Below are 19466 nucleotides of genomic sequence, written 5' to 3'. Positions count from 1 at the left end.
AATATTCAGCAGAGAATAGATTAAGTGTACTTTTGTTCCTTAGCTCCATTCCTATAAAATCAGGAACGGTCTTTCTGTTAGTTTTCTGCTTTACCTTTTCCAGAGGACAGATGGTTATTCTGACCAATATACTTTACTAGGTGGTTTGCTTTTTGGGCAGCCAGATAGCTGACTGTGAGAGACAGTCTTAGATTGTACTGGATTCCTAAAGTACATCCTGGACTAAATTGTAGAAACAAGTAGGTGCACGTGGTAGTGGGGGAACATTCCTCTTAATGAACATTATAGCTGTTGTCCAGCAAACTTTGGACCTTATTTAATGTTTCCATTTGGTGGCAAATGCTCTGCAGCAGCTTTACCAGGGACTGCCACAGTCTGTTTCTCATTCCCTTGTCCTGCCTCCTTGCTTGCCACAGCACTGACCTTGTTGTAACCTGGTTCAGGGAGCTAAACGAGATTGAAGGCTATTCGCTCCTTATTTCTATAGGATTTATTTTCAGACGGTTTAGCTCCCTGAACTGACTTACTGGCGGGTCAGATGAGCACCGCTGTGGGGAAGAGGCTTGGCAGGACTGCAGTAGCCCTGTGCAAGTTCAGACTGTTTTGGAATGCTTTTGATCAGGGTTTTAGTGGCACTTCAACTCTGAATTTCTAAAACTTACTTAGGGACTCTGCAGTGTATTTTGCTTGTTCAGTTATGCTGCTTACTGGTATTTGACCTTTTGTTTTCTTCTTCTTTTTTCACATTTCATAGTCCTCATGTGGTGAAATATTACGGCAGCTATTTTAAGAACACAGACCTGTGGATAGTCATGGAATACTGCGGCGCTGGATCTGTGTCTGATATTATTCGATTACGAAATAAAACTGTACGTCCCTTCTCCTTTGAATGTATGAATGGGAAATATGGGTGTCCAGCAGCTCAAGGAAGCTGAGTAGTTTGGGCATGATTCTCACTGTGTTCAATGCCTGACACAACCATTGGCCAAAACTTGAGATGCGGGTCCTTTGTTCCTCTGAAAATGAGAAAACTGATTACGTTGATCGAGTTTTGGTTATCTGGATAATGGAGTTGGTGGAGCAGATTTAGGTTTGTTGGCTTTCCTGAAAACCCAGGCTGATTCTGAATAACTGACTCTACTTTGCCTTACTTTGGTTATTGCAGGATAAGAATTACTAGTTGAGAAAGGGTTTTGGTATGTGAAATATGGTACGTGTGTACGTGTATGCTGGTTGTAATTTAATTCTACTACATAATGCTGTAAGTCGCTAACTAATTTCCCATTAGTATGGCAACCTTTAGTGAAGGCAATTAAATGGCAATTAGAGAATTTCAGGAAAACAGACTGAAACACAATGGTGTTACATCTCAGCAACTGATAGGTTGGCAGTAATTCTTCTTTTCTTTAGCTCACAGAAGAGGAAATTGCTACAATAGTGCAATCAACGCTGAAAGGACTAGAGTACCTGCATTTTATGAGGAAAATACACAGGGACATCAAAGCTGGAAATATATTGCTAAATACAGAGGGACATGCGAAACTTGCAGATTTTGGAGTGGCAGGACAACTTACAGTAAGTAAAACCAAGATGATTGTGTGCACTTCGGTTTATCTTTTTAACTTGCATGCGAGTGTGATGTGCTTGTGGAGACTTTGAGAAATTGTTCTAAACTGGTTTTTAGCACTTTACATCAACATAATGAGATACTAAAACAGCAACACATTAGAGCACAGCTTCCTCTGTGGAAGCCGCTATACCTAAGTAATGGTTTGCAGTAGCATTTGCTGTTTTCTTCAGGATATTTGTAACTTCTGTAAGCACGTTTCAATTCCTCTTTGCAGCCCTCTGTATCCCAGTCTTGCTGAATCTAATAATGTGTGTGCATGCAAGTGGAAGATAATTAGGGTGATAATTCATTAATGAATGTTTGTGGCTAATACAATTGCCATTGTCTGGATCTTTATCCTGCTCTTCTTCTCAGGACACCATGGCAAAGCGGAACACAGTTATAGGGACCCCATTTTGGATGGCTCCAGAAGTGATTCAAGAAATTGGGTATAATTGTGTTGCAGACATCTGGTCTCTGGGAATCACTGCAATAGAAATGGCTGAAGGCAAACCACCATATGCAGATATTCATCCTATGAGGGTAAGGACTGTGGTCTTTTAAAATGTATTGCTGTATGGAAAGGATTTGCTATTGTAGCTGGCTGAATAACATATCAACATGCCATCTTGCTTTTAATTTAGAATAAATGATTTGTTTTCTGTCAGTTCTTTGTACTGTTGATTAAATGAAAAACAGGTCTCTGAGAAGGAGAATCTCCATGGGAAGGAAAATCATGATCCTCTTCTGTTAAGACATAGCTGAAGCTCCCTGTGTTGGGTGTGAAGAAACATATTTTCAGCTGTATTATCCAAAGTGATTTTTTTGTTTGTTTTTTTTACACAAGCACAAATTTTTAAGACTTAAAAATGGCAGATTCACACCTTTTGGGGCACATAATGGCTCAGACAGAATGTAAGCACCTCGTGAGAAAAGTCTGATTTCTTGCTACTTGATCCCTCTGAGAAAATTTGTGTATAATATCAGCACAAACTCTTCAGAAGCAGCAAACTTGAAATGTCTATAGTTCTTTAGTACCAGTGTATGTTTGTGTGTATTTATGTTGTATTGTTGAAAAGCTTTAAACTTTGTTTGGAGATCTGGAATATTCTTCTGTTTTCAGGCAATTTTCATGATTCCTACCAATCCGCCTCCAACATTCCGGAAACCAGAGCTCTGGTCAGACAATTTTACGGACTTTGTCAAACAGTGTCTTGTTAAGAGCCCGGAGCAGCGTGCCACTGCAACACAGCTTCTGCAGGTCTGTCTTTTCTTACAAGAACATAAGCTCTAGAGAAGGCTTGCTAGGGTAGGCAGTGCTGCGTGTCTGTTGAGATGTTGGTTTCATTTCTTGCTGCTCCTGCTCACTACAGATTTTACTTTTTAATATCTCATTGTAAAAATCTTACACTCAACTTCAGCTTTTCAGTTCTTCTCTAAGAACCTGTCTAACTTCAACTTCCTATCTTTTTGTCTTCTCTGGGTTGTTTTTTTGTTTGTTTGGCTTTTGGAGTTGTGGGTTTTTTGTTTTTTTTTACTTTCAAATTCTCATCAGCACTGCCAAGAAACTGCCTCTTAAAACACTAAAAAGGGGAGGCTAAATGAAAGTGATTGCTCAGAGTGGCCTAGGCATGGTGATGATCTGTGTAATTGGTTCTCGACAGCTAAGCTGCTAAGGAAAGAAGTAAGTAGAGTTGTGGGAGGGGAATGAGCCCAAGGTCTCCAGCAGTAGTGCCTTTGGAGCACGATCTTGTTTGGAGGGTGGGAGGTCTCCCTCCTGTGCTGAACAGAAGTGTTGGATTTTTATTTTAGTAATGTATTGAGTTAAACTTTAATTTTGATGGAAGTAGGCCATAGTAAGTGTTTTACTGTTATATCTTGGTTCGGATGCAGTGCTTACTTGTTTTTAAAATACTTTTCAGCATCCATTTGTTAAAAGTGCCAAGGGAGTGTCAATTCTGCGAGACTTGATTAATGAAGCAATGGATATCAAGCTGAAACGTCAAGAGGCGCAACAGCGTGAACTAGATCAAGATGATGAAGAAAATTCAGTGAGTATTTAATACTAACCATGTACAAAGTCCAAACTCTTGCTCCTTTCATAAGGCTTAGCTGCTTTGTTTTTTGTTTTTGCAATATTTTGTCCAATTGCCTGGGGATTTGACTTAGTTCTCGAGTTTCTACTTTATGACTGCTTAACCTGATGCCTGGTTCCTGCTCAGTCTTTATATTTGAGTGGGATAGCCAGCATGTATGGCTTACTGTTTAGCTTATAGTGTAGCTCGAGACCTGTGCTTGAGTAAGTCTACAAAGTAGTGTATGCAAAAGACTTGATACATTTTCCCAGCTGGATTATATTATTTATGCAGTAATGAGAATTTTTCATTGTAGATTCAGGTCTTAGACTGCTCTCCTAGTATAAAATAATAATATCATTTGTGATGCACTATTATATAAGTATGTTGTGTTGTTTACTATTGTGTGCTTTAGAACCCCCCTTATAGAAACTTTCTACTACACAAGAGCAACCGACAGAAACCTGAGGTGAGGGCATGACAAGTGTTCAGGGGATTGCTGTGAATTTAAGTTCGGGCTCTTTGTTTCAGTGGTTACAGCATGTGAATATGGAAAGCATGTTGAAAGCTGGTTTTTGAGCCTCTGCCTGCTTCAACCTGAATAAATGAAATGGGCAACAAAAGGCATTGTATGCCAGTCCTTTTCAGAGGTTAGACTTGAACAGCATGGCCCACACTATCTGTGCTGAAGACGTTGTTCATCTAGTTTTCCAGTTTAGGACCGCCTATTTATTCAGTGTGGAAGTAACTTTACTGGTTATGGTGCCATGATGTTGACTGTAAGAGTATTGTCCCTACCCTCTCCTCTTCATTTCTGACTGATCTGGAGTCACATTGCTGGGAGATGGTGTCTATGTAGTGGAGCTGGGTGGTCTCCGTCAGTGTGTGTTTTTTCCGAAGCTTCTCTACTCCATGTCTGCTGGCAGAAAAGTGTGCCCAAGCACTTCCCAAGTGTTGTGGAAATTTCTGCTGTGGTCCTTTGTTAAATGATGTGTAGCTAACAAATTTATTACTTCCTCTCACCCACTCATCTCCATGTAAAATTACTTTTCCTCCATTAACATCTCATGTAGTTTTCTCTTCCTCTTGCTATTGGTTTTGAGGTTGGGAAGTAAATTATATGGACACCCTTGACAAAACAGTTAAAATGCACGGAACACCAGAATGTGGAGGGGTGTACTTCTTTCTTGCAATAACATTGAGATGGAGGATTACAGCTTGATGTGCGAGGCCTGTGTTTTGCCTCTAACACGAATACAGATCAGTAAGCCATAGTCACACATAAAGAACTGTGAACTTAATCCTTATAACAAAACATGAGCATCTCATCCAAGGTGAGATGCCTAGAAACGCCTATAAACCTAGGAAGTGACTTCTGTTCTTGTAGTTGGGTAGCTGGTCCACATTTCCAAGAAACTAAATAGATTGTGGAAATTTTGACCTTGTTCTTCATGAAATCCTAGTTACAATATATACTTAGTGAAGCACGCAGCACCTAATGAAACTACTACCTCTGGCTAACATAACTGTCTGCCAGGAAGTTGTCCTACCAGTATTTGTTTCAGGAGCTTGTGTTTTCCTACAGAGTCAGTCTCTTGAGCCTTGACAGCAATAATTCAAACTTCTGTAATATTAGTACCTGTTAACAAATGCAAAGATAAGAAATAATTTTCATCTGAAAAAAATGACTAGACTGTGGTAACTTATTTCATTCCTTTTTAAAGATTTGCAAATGCAGTTCATTTTTCTTCAGTGCTTCTGAAGTTTATAGCAAGTAAAACTACCTAAATGTTAAAGACAGACTCCTAAAAAATAGGGTGATAGTTTTTCTTCAGTGTGCCACATGCACTCCAGGCTTTGACCTGTTGCTGTCTAATAACTAATGACTCCTCAGTGAACTGTACCACTTGAGATAGGGGGTTAGGTCAATGGTTAAAGCTGGCAACATGAACAGAAACACTAATGACTGAATGAGTATTGTAATCTAGTCTTACACACAGGTCACCAGGTCAGAAATGAGATAGAACTTGCATCGAGAAGCTTCTGCTGATTATTTATCTGTTCTCTTATTTATCATGCTGACAGAAAAGTATGAAGACTTTTCATTACCTGTTTGGAGATGACAGGGAGAGAACTAAGTGCATAAAACAAAATGTCGCTTCTATGTGTATTTGTGAAAATCTCTGAATTAGTAAGACTTGCCAGTGTCCTTGAATATAGGCATTCTTCGTGGGACTTCACCACCATCAGTAAAAATGTATTTACGGCACCCTTGTACAGGAAGAAGATGAAACCGATTCGGGTACCATGGTGAGGGCGAGTGGAGATGAAACTGGTACCATAAGAGCTGTCAACACAATGAGTGATGGAGCCAACACAATGATAGAACATGATGGCACCTTGGAATCCCAGTTGGGTACAATGGTCATAAACACAGAAGAGGAAGAGGAGGAGGGCACCATGAAAAGTAAGAAAATATGTTTAACTTCTAGAATATTACTTAGGACCTAATGTGGGCTATGAGATATATTCCCAACCTGCTTTGATATTTTTGGTAGCTTATTGTGATGTGCTTTGGTTGTAGGGAGCTAAAACTCGTAGGTCAATGCCCTCTGGCAGTAGAGAAGAGAGACCCTTTCTAGGTCCAAGTTTCAAGCCATTCTTTTTAGTCTTGCACTTGGTATAGCTGATGAGTTGTGCACAATTTCCACAAGCTTCTGTGCTGATTAAATAAGATCTGATTCTAGCTAGTATGGGGATTTTGTTGGTTCTTTTTTGTCTGTTTTGTCTTTTTCACAGAATGCAGAGGAGGGAAACTCTAGCATAGGGTTAATCAAAAAATTTGTGTTGCTTTAGAAGATGATCTAGCTGTAACCTGGCATCTGAAAACAAGTCTGTTTCAGAACTGATGCATCAAATTAAGGGCTATGTTTACGAAATGACAAGTATCTTGCACGTTTCAAGCACAGCAAGGCACGCAGTGGGAGGAGCTAGCATCTCTCTAGACTTGGGTGTTTCTTTAGTGTCACTTTAATCACTAAGGACAAATGAGTAGACTGTGCGTTGCTGTTCTGAGACATCGAGTTGAAATCCGTTCTGCCCTAAAATTGAAAAGCTTACTAAAACTACAAGCCTTGTCATAGGATGTAAGATTTGAAATGATGTGACTTTGATCCCTGATAGTCTGTGGAAGACCTCACAGCTTGAGCTGGAAAAGGGTTAAAAATGTTTCTTTGATTAAAGAAATGGCAGGGAGAGCCTCCCTGGAAAAGTATGACTAGAAGAAAAAATCTTTTCTCAATGATGGATTCTCATAGAAACCCATTCCCACTGATTGGGTAGCCTCAACAGTATTGAGGCAGAAGTAGTCGTAGATGACTCAGCTGGCCAGCATGGATGTTTGTTCAAGGACTGAGGAAAGTGGGGGGCTCAGCAGTAGTGAAATATGACCATCATAGGCAAGGCTTATTCTTCTGGTTCTTGCACTGCTTCCAAAGACTTCCTTGGCCATCTGATTTTGAACCTTTAGCTATTGTGGGAGAGGAAAAAATTCTCAACAGGAGTTTGGAAAAATGCTTTTCTCGGGAATTTCTGTGTTGAAAGCTTCTTCCATGTGGGAGCCCTCTAGAGCTTGTGGAAAGACACTGGTTTTGAGAGTGAAGTTTCAGCAGAACCCATTTAAAGAGTTTTCCCAACTTTGGCAAACACTGATTCAGCACATTAAAGAAACAGAGGTGTCAGCCCATGTAGCAGCTTGTGGCAACAAAGACGATGGAGTAATGCCTTCGGGTTTTGTGGAACAAGGTAGCTCTAGCAAGGAGACGGATGCTTAGAGCAGCTAAAAGGTCACCCAAAGAGTGGGACGTGTTAACGGCCTTAAATAAACCTAGTGAAGTTGCAGTTTCTTTACAAATAGACAACACTGTTAGTTTCTCATCATCAGTGTGTATGGTTCCATTTCATGATTCACAATAACAGGGGTTTTACTGTCTGTGGTGCTCCCGCACTGGCTACCAAAGGTGTGCAAGTAAAGTGCCTCTTCAGTTTATCTTCCTGTGTTTAACACGTGCTTATCTTCTCACCATCTTTTTAAGATTGCAGCGCTTGTAACTCAAAAGCATCTGATGCTCACTACAAAGTAGTGTACAGAGGTTTGAGGAGATGCCTTTGATAATATCTCTTTTGCAAGGACATACTCTCATTTTGAGTAAAATCAGTTATGAGGATATAGCAGTGTCTTTAATACAGTGTAGTATCTAACCTCAAGAGGGAGCTCCAGAACAAGCTCTAAGAGCTCTAGAGCTCTGTGACTAGAAAGCCGAGGTTTTATTTTAAACCCCCCTTAGACTTCAGACTTCTTAAAAACACTCTGTTCTTCAACTGCTGCTGTGTAACAGTATTCAAAGCTGAGTGTGCAGCAGAAGTGCTTGAGCAGCTCTGCCTTCTGGAGGAAGCATTTTGAGATCCTGGGTGCAAGTGATGGTTGGCACTGGTACTGCTTTCACGTCGATGGGTTTCACCCAGCAGTATCTAGTGAAACCCAGCTGCACTCAGCACTCTCTGCTGCAGGTTGTGCTGCATTTTAATAACTTGTACCTTGATTCCAAGAAATCTGATGTTAATGAAAATGATTGTACCAGACTAAAACTTAACTTTTCCTTAACGCCTTATTCTCCTCCTTCCCCAGTAGCATAATTCTGAAATTCTGGCTGCTGCACAGAGCAGTTTTGTGTTTGCTTCTTGGATGCACTGCAAGGCAGTGTCTTTGAGCAGCTTCCCCTTCATGTGAATTGCCTATAGCTCCACTTTTCAGCTTGCCATTTCCATATTCATGTTCTGATAACATTCAGTTAAATTGATTGAACTGTAAAGCTCATCACCCTGCTGCAGAACTCTCTGGAGGAAGTTCTTTTTGTAATCTTAAATATAAATGTAATAATGCTGTTTGGAAACTACTGAGTTTGAAGAAGCTTCATTGATTCATATTTTTAAAGATGTCTATATTTCATTTGGCAGCTTGTGTTACAACTCGCAATAAAACCTGTTTTAAGTCAACAAAAAAGTTCTGATTTTTCTTGCATGGCATTAGTAGGAGAATTTAGCTTCCCTAGGTGTCTTGGGCTTTTTAACTGCAGGCTTCTGAGCTTGTGTTCTAGCCCTTACTCCTAATTTAAAAAACTTAATTCCGTGTCTTCACCAGTTTTTGGTTGGTTTTATTTCTTTTTAATCTAAAAAGAGTTTATAGTGCATTGAAATATGACGCTTTAGATAGGATTGTCTTAGAAATCTCTAGCAAACAACTTCCAATAGCCTTGAAAGTGATTCTTGCATAAATCAGTTCATGACTTTGCAGGCTCAGAGGAAAAGCATTCTTAAGTTCCAGTATTTTACATTGTAGGGGAAGTTTTCTTTTGTAGTCAGTTGAGCTGTAATTCTGTTTGCTTAAATTCTTTCATTTGCTTGGCTTTTTTCTGGGCACTCAATATAAATACTCAGGCAGCATTAAAAATGTCACTATGATATTCTGTTACACATTTTGAAAGCACTCAAGTGATTGCCTGAAACCGCAGATACTAAATTGCACTGTGACATATTTTACTTATCGATTGCTAACAGATTACTTATGAATGGCAGTTAAACTATTCCAGGAAAACTTTGGAAGTAGCTGAAGAACTATAGATGAACAATGATTTGTAATAACAGACATTTCCATTGTGCTTGAGAGCTGGAATAACTTTTGAACCATTAATATGTCTGAAATAATTTTTTTTTTTTCAATTTTTCTATGAGAGAATATATACTGCTAGTAAACAGTGCAGCATTTTTTACTCTTTTTGCTTTTTCTGCTTTATGTGCTGTAGGTCTTTAGATAGTGGAAACTTGGCACGAGTTTGTCTCTTCAATTTAAAGAGTAGAACATAATTTTATAATAAAGCAGATAAATGTATTGCCTTCCTTGGACACTGCAATACAATCAGATCCAAGTGAAATAGGATCTAGTTTGTCTAGTACTATAATCTGTCCTATTTTCTATGTTAAAATGCCTCTTGCTTGTTTAAGCACCAAATAAAACGACACTGGAGAATGTAGAACTGCCAACAGTGGTGTGAGTTGGGCTGTCTGGTTTTTGGGTCAAGATGAATGAGGGATCTGGAGACGGTGGAAGAATTGTGGGTGTGGGGTTTTTGTTAATGCAGCACGCATTCAGTAGAGCGTTTGGTGCAGAGGTAGACCAGAAGCTCTAATACCACTGTTGCCTCTACCTTGATAATGTAATGTGCAGGTAAAAATTCTTAATAGTTTGTGAATGTTTAAAATAAAAAATTCTAGGCTTCATTCTTATAATACAGTTAGAGGTGGTTTGGGTTTTGTTATGCTTTTACCATGCCGATGCTGCTAAGCACGGTTGTGTCCTTTTAAAAAGATATTTCCCTTTTTGGGGGGAGATTGGGTTTCATTAGCAAATTAAATGAGCTAAGATGCAAACTTGGCAATTTCCTATTAGAAAAATGATTCAGAGTAAGCTTGTTAGTCTTGGTGGCTTTGTGAGACATCCAGTGGGTGACACTTAAACCTAAACCAGAGAAGTGTTACTGCCAAGACTTGGGAAACTTTTTTTCCCCACTAATTAACCTGTGATTTTTCTTGTATAACAATGACTGTAAAAGCTGTAGCATGAACAACAGAATGAATATGGATGGCAGAAGGTTTATGTGATTGCATTAATATTATAATTGAATAAAGTTTTACTGGTATGTAGCTGAGGTAGCTATAGGTGGTGTAGTATCAGTAGTTGTCCAAAAAAGTGTAGATGCATGTTATCCAAATAGCTGATGCAGGTATGGTAGAGAATAGCTCTGCATCTTGTCAGGGTTTACATCATGTGTACGTCAAAGATATTGGCTGTGTTTTGTGTCTGCTTTTCTCTGTAGACAATAGCTCTTCGTAGCAGCTTCCCACTACTTAGTGTTATTAATGTCCAGTGGTACAGTTCTGTGTTTAAAATAAATTGGTCCATTTAGACATAATTGGACCATAAAACACTCTTAGCGTTATGCATTTCGATACCACACTGTTTATAGAAACACCTACATTGATTAAATTCTTCTCGAACTGTAAGCAGCGTTGTACTGCCACACTTGAGGTGTGGAGAATACAAACCTTCACAGATAAGTCTTCCAGCTGCGTTACATTTTGACTTTTATCTTAATAGCAGCCTTGCTGGCAACCTTGACATAAACAGCGGCCAGCACAGTTTAAACAAAAGAATATCAAGTTGTGCGGACATGCAGACAGTATTTTTGAGCGATGGGAGGAGTTGTATATGCTGTCATTTTGTTGTGGGGTTTTTGCTGTGGCTTTTGTTTTTTCTGTTTGAATAGTGGTAGGCTGCTGGACCTCTGTGCAGTGTGCTAGCAATTGAAGTAGTGGTTCTGTGCAGACTGAAGCATGATGAAAAGTTAAGTCCGGCATCTCAGTTGGATACTTGTCCACCTTTGGTTGTCCTGAATATTTGACAAAGCTTTAACGCTAAGACAAAGTTAAATCTGTTAATATTTATATTTTCAGAGACACTGAAATTGGAGAGATATATGTGTTTAACACAGCTATTTTTGCTGTTCCTAACACTTTATTATTAAGCACTCCTGCATTTGTGATGGTTGGGGATAGGAAGTAGGGGGATTTTTTTTTTCTGGACAGAAGCATTGTCTTGAGGAAGATGGGAAGTATGACTAATAGAGTCCTGAATAGCATACAGAAGGCAATATGTTTCAGGAGACTCAACCAAGAGACAGAGTAGTAGTAAATCACTTAGTAAGTATATCTCTGTCCCATACGCATGCATATATTTGCACGTACAGGCAAACTGTAACCTACCTGTCTCTTCTAAGAATAAACTCACTTCCTACTGCATCAAAATAAACCCTGGAGAAAGCCTTCCTCCTGAGCAGGAATGAGGAAAACTCTATAAACTTTTAAATTCCTTAATTGCAGAAGTTTAAAACCAAATTTGTTTTTACCAGCAGATTTTCAAGCTTCAGGAAAAAAATGTTCATTGCCATGTTGTTTTCTGTTCTCTCTAGATAAGCAAATGAGTTTCCAGGTTATGAATAGAAAGGGTGTTAGCAAATGCTTACTTGGTTATATGCCATTTGGGGAGCCGGAGCTGTTTACCCACAGCGTGCTGGACCTGAAGACTGCATCCCTGTCGATGAGGTTGTTTCTTGTTAAGATTCATCAGCACCTGAGCCAGATGATGCAGGATATGAAATGTTCACTTCTTCCTTCATGCACCTTCACATCTTGCTGCCTGTGTCACATACTGTGCTTGCTGTACTAAATTAGCAATTCAAGCTAATGAGGTGAAAGACGTAAGGTGTCCACTGAAAATTTGTGATGGAGGAAGAAAGCTGCTATATAGTTATAATCTCTTCTGAGTTTTTATGTGAAAGAGATCCAAAAGGAGGTAACCTGGTCTTAAACAGCTTTCATTACTGTGAGGATTTCCTCCTCTTTCAGAAAGAGTCCTCAATTATATACGCCACAGCTTTGGATGAGTGTTGGTACTCTTCTCCTTAGATGACTTTGATGTCTTATATTCATTAAAAGAGATTAGTTAGGATACCTAGTGTTGATTTTTATGGTCCTTCTTAATAGCAGGACCTGTCAGGTATGTTCTGCTTTGATTTAGTTTGAGATAGGCCATAATTATGGGAAGACTTGTCCTCATAAGCTTCGGTAGATATGAAGTGTTATGTGGTCTGCTTTTAATGTGAGGAAATCTCAGCTTGTGTTGCCATGGGGTGAATTCATTAATGATGGAGCACTTTTTGCTCTGGTTGAATAAATTGGCATCTCTCTGCTCTGCTGCATAAAATGACTCAGTCCTGTTCATACTGTACAAATTAGGCTGTCCAGCTGCTAAAGTTCATCTGTGATCTCTAAGAAATAGCCTGAAGCAAATAAAACTGCAATTCCATTTGAAATGTAATATTAATGAAGTGTTGCTTGCACATAATCATCAGGCACTGTTTTGTGCATCCTAAATACGTGTGCATTTTCAGTCTTAAAGTTACATAATTCAATCTAAAGCAGACAGAAGCTTACTGAGACAACTGGGGACTAAGCCTGTTATGTGAGAAGTCAGTGAAAGATCTATGCTTATTTAGACCACTAAAATGAAAGATGACATTGGATATGAGAACTAAAAAAAAAAGGGGGGGGGGGGAATTTAAAAAGGGCAAGGAGGGAAGGTGAACATTGTAGAGGATGATGGTTTGAAAGCCAAAGAGCTGACTGAGGCTTGCTCAAGAACAAGTGCATATCCACTGGCTACCCATAAACTTCAGACTGGAAATGAGAGGGTTTATAACTCCAGGAGAACAGCAAGCCTGTCAACAGCAAGGACAAAGCAAACCAATTGCTTTACAATAGATCTTGATCCCTCTGTGAAAGGGACTATATAATCTTGTATATAATAGCAGAAGACTGTGCTGCTTGTCCCAGTGGGTCCTTTCTGGCATTATGTCTGACTAAAGGCAGTGATAGATCTGCTTTCTTTAAAGTTAACAGGAGTGCTCTTCACTGCATCTCTGCAGAGCTGTTTTGAGCTCCTGCTCACAGGGGTGCAACTTCCTGGGCTTCGTGCAGGGCATTCGTGATACTTTCCTAGCAGGAGTCAACTTAAAAATTTTTGGTCTTGTTGCTCCTGACACCTCATTCTTCTAAACACAAGTATTCTCCAGAGCTGAGGCCAGTTGTATTTCTAAAGATTGCAGCCTCCTGAAATCTTGACCAATACATATACGTGTACCAAGTACCACGTTTTAGTTTGATATTGCTAATGTAGTAATTGATCACTTCATTGTTGTTGATTTACATTATCTTCTTTGTAGATGAATTTGTAGCATGATCTGACTGTTCCCAGCCACAACTCTAGCTCCAATTTTTGTGATACAAGGGAGGAAATCTCTTACTATGGCTTCAAGAATAGGTATTTTAAGTATTAACTGTATAAACTGACTTGAGTAAAGAGCACACAAAGTGTGTTCCTGAGGTTATCTTACTCCCTCTCATGACAAGCTTTGTGACTCTAGAATATTCACCCTAGGTAGATAAGAGCAATCTCTTTCAAGAGGAAAGAATAATAAAACAAGGATTCTTCTGCTGTCAAGTTTGAGTAGAGAAGAATAATTTTAGAGAAAAGCAGAAATTCTAGTTTCATTACTCAGCAAGCTTGTTCAGATAGAAGGACTTTGTAAATCCCACTTTCCTTTTGAAGGCGTCCTTTGAAGCTCATGAGCTTCTGAAAGTTTTCAATTGTGAGAGCTAATTTGACAAAATCAACAAAACGAGTGCTTTGATTTCTAGGACTAGATGATACTGAATGATCTGGTTTCACGGATATTCTTTACTGCTGGGGTAAAAAGTAAATCTCTTGCTGATTTAATTGACTGTGCTGTTTCTTCTTTATCATTCTACTTTCTCTGCAGCATCATATGGAAAGAGAAATAGCTTGAAGGCTTTCCACACCTTTTTTGTCATCTTTTGCTTGATGTAAGGAGGTCTGTATGCTGCAGTCAGCCGCTGAGACTGACCTCTTCCATTCCCTCAAGTATTCACATAGGTGATGTTTTTTGGGAGGGAGCACATTGTTGTTTAAGTTTTTCCTTAAAACTTGCCCTTGCTGTAGCCTGGCAGAGGAGAGGATCCAGTATGCTGAGGCCACTGGCTGTTGCTGATGTTGCCTCGCTGGCTTCTTGCAGTGCCCTGCCTGTATCTGTCAGTCGTCTTTTGGCTTGTCTGGGCTGTTTGTGCTTTCGGTAAGGACTGTCCCAGCTTGCATGGTACCAGATGCAGTTGGACTTTGCTTTCCAGTGCTGAAAGGGTAACACTATTACTGAAACCAGTAGTAAGCTTAACATGGTGCTGCTTTAAAAATTGAAATCTAAGGGGATATTTGTTGTTCACAATTTATAGCATTCTCTACCTTTGGACTTACCAATTTCACATCTTTTTCTGGTCTCACACACAACAATACTGATGTTCCTATACTCTTCTAAACATGACTTTATACCAGAGAGCACTTGTGAGTTTTCTGCAGAGGGCTTCTGCTCTTCACCACACGGCAGGCTGAACGATGAGCAGTCCTCCCAGCGCCTGTGGCTCTGTACAGCTAGCCCAAACCTGCAATTCTGCAGTCAGCTGGACTGGCTCCAGCAGAGCTGTGGTGTTCCATTTGTGTAATTAATACAGCTCCTAAAAGATATCTGCGTATCTAAATGGTAGACCGTTAATGGCTCCAGGGACCTCTCGTGGCTCATCCTTATAGGCAACTCTTTAGGTTCCAAAATAAATGCATGGTGAACCCTTTCTTGTCACCGCAGGGTGACCTTCTCATAAAAGGCTCTTCTCTGCCACAGCTGTGATCTCACTTTCTGTCAAATGTTCATATTTTAGTCTAACCCTATAAGACTAGGAAGTTAAATGCTTTTTGGCACAGACACGTTTAGTGCGATGTCATCTTTCAGCAGCATCTGCTTCTGCAAATAGCAGTGATTGATTTTTGTCTTCAGCTGCCTGTTATCAAAATCTTAAAGATATAGCAGTGTGATTCCTGTGTTGAATTAACAGCAGATCATTTTTGGAAAGATGACACTGCTGCTAAGTGCCAAGATTGACAAAAAGAAATGCAGTTGTGCTGAGATGATGATTGATTTGGTATAATGTCTTTCTGTCTCCAGGAGCGTTTCTGTTGGTCTTGCTGCATATGCACCCCTACTAGATCATAGCAGCAACTAAAATTTCAGACATCTTAGATCTGTATTCCGGCTATTTTTCATTTTATATTATCTTTTTTCCATTTTTGTTTGTCAGTTAGCAATCTCTATTTTAATCAGTGTAAACAAAAACCAAACCAACACTAAATAAAGATGCAGTGTTACATGTCACCAACATTAAAATTGGTGACTAAAGGTTGCATGTGTTTGAAAGGCCTGAGGTGACCGCAAGGTTAGCGGTGTCTGACAGCGAGTGCGAAGAGCGTGGGCTGCAGAAGAGCTTGGCTTGGCAGGGACCTCTGGAGGTCCCCAGTCCAGTTCCCTGTGCGGTGGCTGGGACCAAGTGCGATGGCAGATCCGGTTGCTCAGGGCCTTGCACAGTCGCTCCAGCCCTGCTCCGTTGCACAACCATCCCTGTTGTGAAAACTTTCTTCCTTATGTTCAGCCGAGTTGCCCTTGCTGCAGTTCAGACAGTTCCTCTCATCCTTTTGCTGGGGAGAGCGGGGCTCTGATGGCCTGTTGGGGTGGGAGACTGCAGCTAGAGCCTCTCCTGCTGAACAAACCCCCTTCCCTCCCACCCTCTCAGCACGGCAGAGACCCCTTCAGTGTCCCAGCAGCCTTCTGCTGCAGCCCCCCAGTTTTTTCGGTCACTTGTACTGGTGAGGCTGAAAATCCAGTTGTACTCTTCAGGATTATGAACTACCACCACCACTTCATGTGCTTCCTTCTTTGTCTGTTTCATTTCTGCATGAAAACAGAAGTTTTATCAAATCAAGCTTGGGTTTGGATATGCCTTTCAGTAATTCAGTGATGCTACAATAGGTTGTTGTTCAGTAGATGTTACTAGTTGTTTACAGATATTGCAGTTCTTGGTAAAATACAAGGTGTGGGGAAATGAGCATGATTATTTTAAGTGACAGTCTGAATTAAGCTCTGGTATGAGCAAACAGTCTTTTTTTTTTTAAAAAAAAAAGTAAGTAGAAATGAACTGAATAAGCCAATGTCACTGGAGTGAAACACTTGTTTTCAAAGTCTCCTGCGCTGCAAACAATTGTTTTCAAAACATAGAGTACAAGCTTGATTTAGATTTTCTTTTTTTTTCCTAGGAAGCCTGAATTACTGAGACCTAGGCTGGCTGTCAGTAAGGTGTGTATAGATTAGCCTAGGTAGTTAGGAATTCCTTTATTTCTACAAAATTTGTTGGTGTTAAACATTGCCACGATTGGTCATAACAACTTCCCTCCTGCTTCAGACAGACTGAACTGCAGCAGAATACAAGGGGTGTATTTACTTCATTCTAAATAAATGTTTTATCACTTAGCAGTAATTGGATTGCTATTGTATTTCAGTAATTATTCCCAACAGCAAATCTGTTCTCCACTTTGCAGACGTGTTCCCTGACTGACCTTCACGCAGCCTGTCTGAAGGTGTCTTTCTTGATCTAATTCTGTACAATAAGGTTTTTGTTTTTAAAAAAAGGGGAACTACTGCCAGGGGTAGAATAATTTGTCTTTGCTCCAGTTGTCATGGTGCAAAAGTATAAGCACTTCAGTTCATGCTTGAGCTTTTTGCTGCCCCTGGAGAGGCAGTACGATGCAGTGCTTTTTCAAAATGCATCATGACATTTCAGACTGTGTAGAACCACACTTCTCTCAGTATCACAACCCAAATATCCTGCCAAGATTTCTTATACTTTGCGGAAATTTGTTCTGTATTTAACATGTCTGTAGACAAATAACTTCCTAAAGTATCTCATAGCTGACCAAGGAATTCATACACTTGTCTGAGGATCAGACAGAGTCTGCCAGGGAAGTTCTGGATCACTGGATGGCAATTTTATGTGCAAGAATAATAGTCGGTGATTAAATCTTAATGGGTTTCCAGAGTAGCTAATATTTTTTCAAGAGGAAAGCACTGCTGAATGTCCTTAGTGAGGATTGTCTTGTGATAGCCTGCCTTCTGTACAAACTCATAGGAGAGTCTCTGCGTTACACAGACCCCACAAACCCGTCAAAGGATGGCTCTACCCCTGCGTGCTTGTCTGAAGCTCTAAACTTTTGGTTGATTGCCTGCCTGACAGATTGTATTTATTTCAAATGTATGGCATTCGACAGTGAACTTATTTCCACCATCCAGAAGTAGGCTATTCTGATGCCATTTTCTATTAGCTCTAGTCCTAATCCTGCTTTCTGAAAATGATGGTTTCTGCATTGCCTAAAACATATGTTTCAAGTATGAGTAACCTACTCCAGTGTCTAGAGAGCCATTTTTTATCAGAACAAAAACATTTTACTGGGTATTGTTACAGTGCTTACTTCCATTATGCTCACAGATCTTTGTGAAGCATTTTATCATAAAGAGCAGCACAATGGCATTAAGCTGCAAGTAGTCTTTAGCTGCGTTTGCAGCTGTCAAGGTCTTGTGGTGCAGCCCTGTTAAAGCATGTTTGCTGTGCAAGCCTGCCTCTTCATTTAGATTGGGATTTTTCACAAGATATTAGCTGCACTGTAACTCAGAGGACAGGCCAGTTTTAAGTGTCAGCAGTCTGGGCAGCATCTGATGCTGTACCAGTTGCACTAGTAAAGAAATCTTCCTTTGGAGATACTGAAAGTCTCTCGGTCTTGACTTGCTGTGAAGTTAAATCTTGTGTTTTCTTCCTGTATCAGCTTTTAGGCTGTCTGTGCTAGGAATCAGTGTTTTCATCTTCTCACTCTTCATCACTTCCTTATTGCGCTGTCGTCACCCTACAGCTGAAGCTGCCTTCCGTTCGCGGAGCCCACTTCCTCTCTCCAGACAGCACTGGGGGTCTGCTTTGATCTGGGATCTTGTGACCCTGTGTTTCTTCCTTCAGTGATGGAAACCTGTTTGCTGAATGGATTGCTAGATTTATATGTATGTAATGGTACTTAAATCACATGAGCAGGGATTCAGATGGTGTGACGGCTAAAGGAAGAAGCGATACTTTAGTGCTTGTATCCCTAATCCCACCAACTACCCAACGTATCTGGGCACCCTGTGAGAATCTAGTTTTACTAGCTCGTTGCTCTTAATGGATCAGCAGCATTCTTCCTTTTCTTTTAACTTCTGCTTGTTCTAAAGAATAATTTAGACAAATGAGAATAATGTAAATCTAGTTATGCTAAAGCTTTGTGCTCTTGGCTATATCCTTTCTTCTCCCATCAGTACGGGTGAACTCTTTGTTATTGAGAATGGTGCTTGGGAGGCTTATGAGACCTGCTCTTAAAAATGAAAGTATTCATATTTAGGGGGTTATTTTGACTCCTCTGTCTCTCTTTGTACCCTTGCCCATTTCTTATTACCCCAAGTTTCTTAAATGCAGTCTAGAATTGAATGGTTAATCTATATATCTGGCTTATTCGAGTAATCCACTAAGAAAGTGTGTTCAGAGGACTTAACTTACAAAAAAACCCCTAGGACAGTAAACTTGAAAACTTACTGACTGACTGTTTATGAAAAGAAAAAAAGAAGCTTTGCAAACTAATTAATCCTTTCTACCCAAGAAATGTAGAACTTTACTACTTAAGTTATGTGATATTTGTATGGTAGACGTGGTCTTTGAAAGCCTGGCTTTTGTACTATTCTACTCATAAATATAAAGATGAGTTTCTGCTTGTAAAACAATGCTGTTTAGTTTGGGAACTTTGCATATTTTGCAGTGCATGCAACCTGGCTGGGATGAAGAAAAACTAGCCTCTCTAGTTGGTAGCAGTTTAGTTCTAGCATTCAGTGCATGAAGCTCAGTTACCTGGTAGCGTGCTTTGATGGATGGATTGCAGGTCTAGAGGCCAAGGCCTCCAGCATTGTAATCACTTGTGTGGTGGACTTTAAGCTTCCCTTCTCCAGTTTTCTCACTGTACAGTCAGTTTTATGATTGAAAAGCTCCTGAAAAAATAGTACTTTAGCAAGTACTTTAGCAGTACTCCGTGATTTAGTGTGTGCTAAAAAAATAAAATCATTTTTGGGCATGATATAAGGCTGTAT

At 39.9% G+C, this 19466-nt stretch overlaps 1 protein-coding gene across 1 annotated transcript in view; it reads left to right on the top strand.

Annotated features, from left to right (window-relative positions):
* The window catches only part of STK4 (serine/threonine kinase 4), a 48246-nt gene that overhangs the window by 5142 nt on the left and 23638 nt on the right, over positions 1 to 19466 (top strand). The window contains exons 4-9 of the mRNA XM_050907281.1: positions 755 to 869; positions 1411 to 1575; positions 1985 to 2152; positions 2733 to 2870; positions 3532 to 3660; positions 5965 to 6151. Coding sequence (XP_050763238.1) covers positions 755 to 869; positions 1411 to 1575; positions 1985 to 2152; positions 2733 to 2870; positions 3532 to 3660; positions 5965 to 6151 — 902 coding nt within the window. The remainder of the gene's footprint in view (positions 1 to 754; positions 870 to 1410; positions 1576 to 1984; positions 2153 to 2732; positions 2871 to 3531; positions 3661 to 5964; positions 6152 to 19466) is intronic.

The sequence above is a fragment of the Gymnogyps californianus genome, chromosome 17 (genome assembly GCF_018139145.2).
Source record: "Gymnogyps californianus isolate 813 chromosome 17, ASM1813914v2, whole genome shotgun sequence".
NCBI classification, from domain to species: domain Eukaryota; kingdom Metazoa; phylum Chordata; class Aves; order Accipitriformes; family Cathartidae; genus Gymnogyps; species Gymnogyps californianus.
This window is presented reverse-complemented; position numbering and strand designations above follow the sequence as displayed.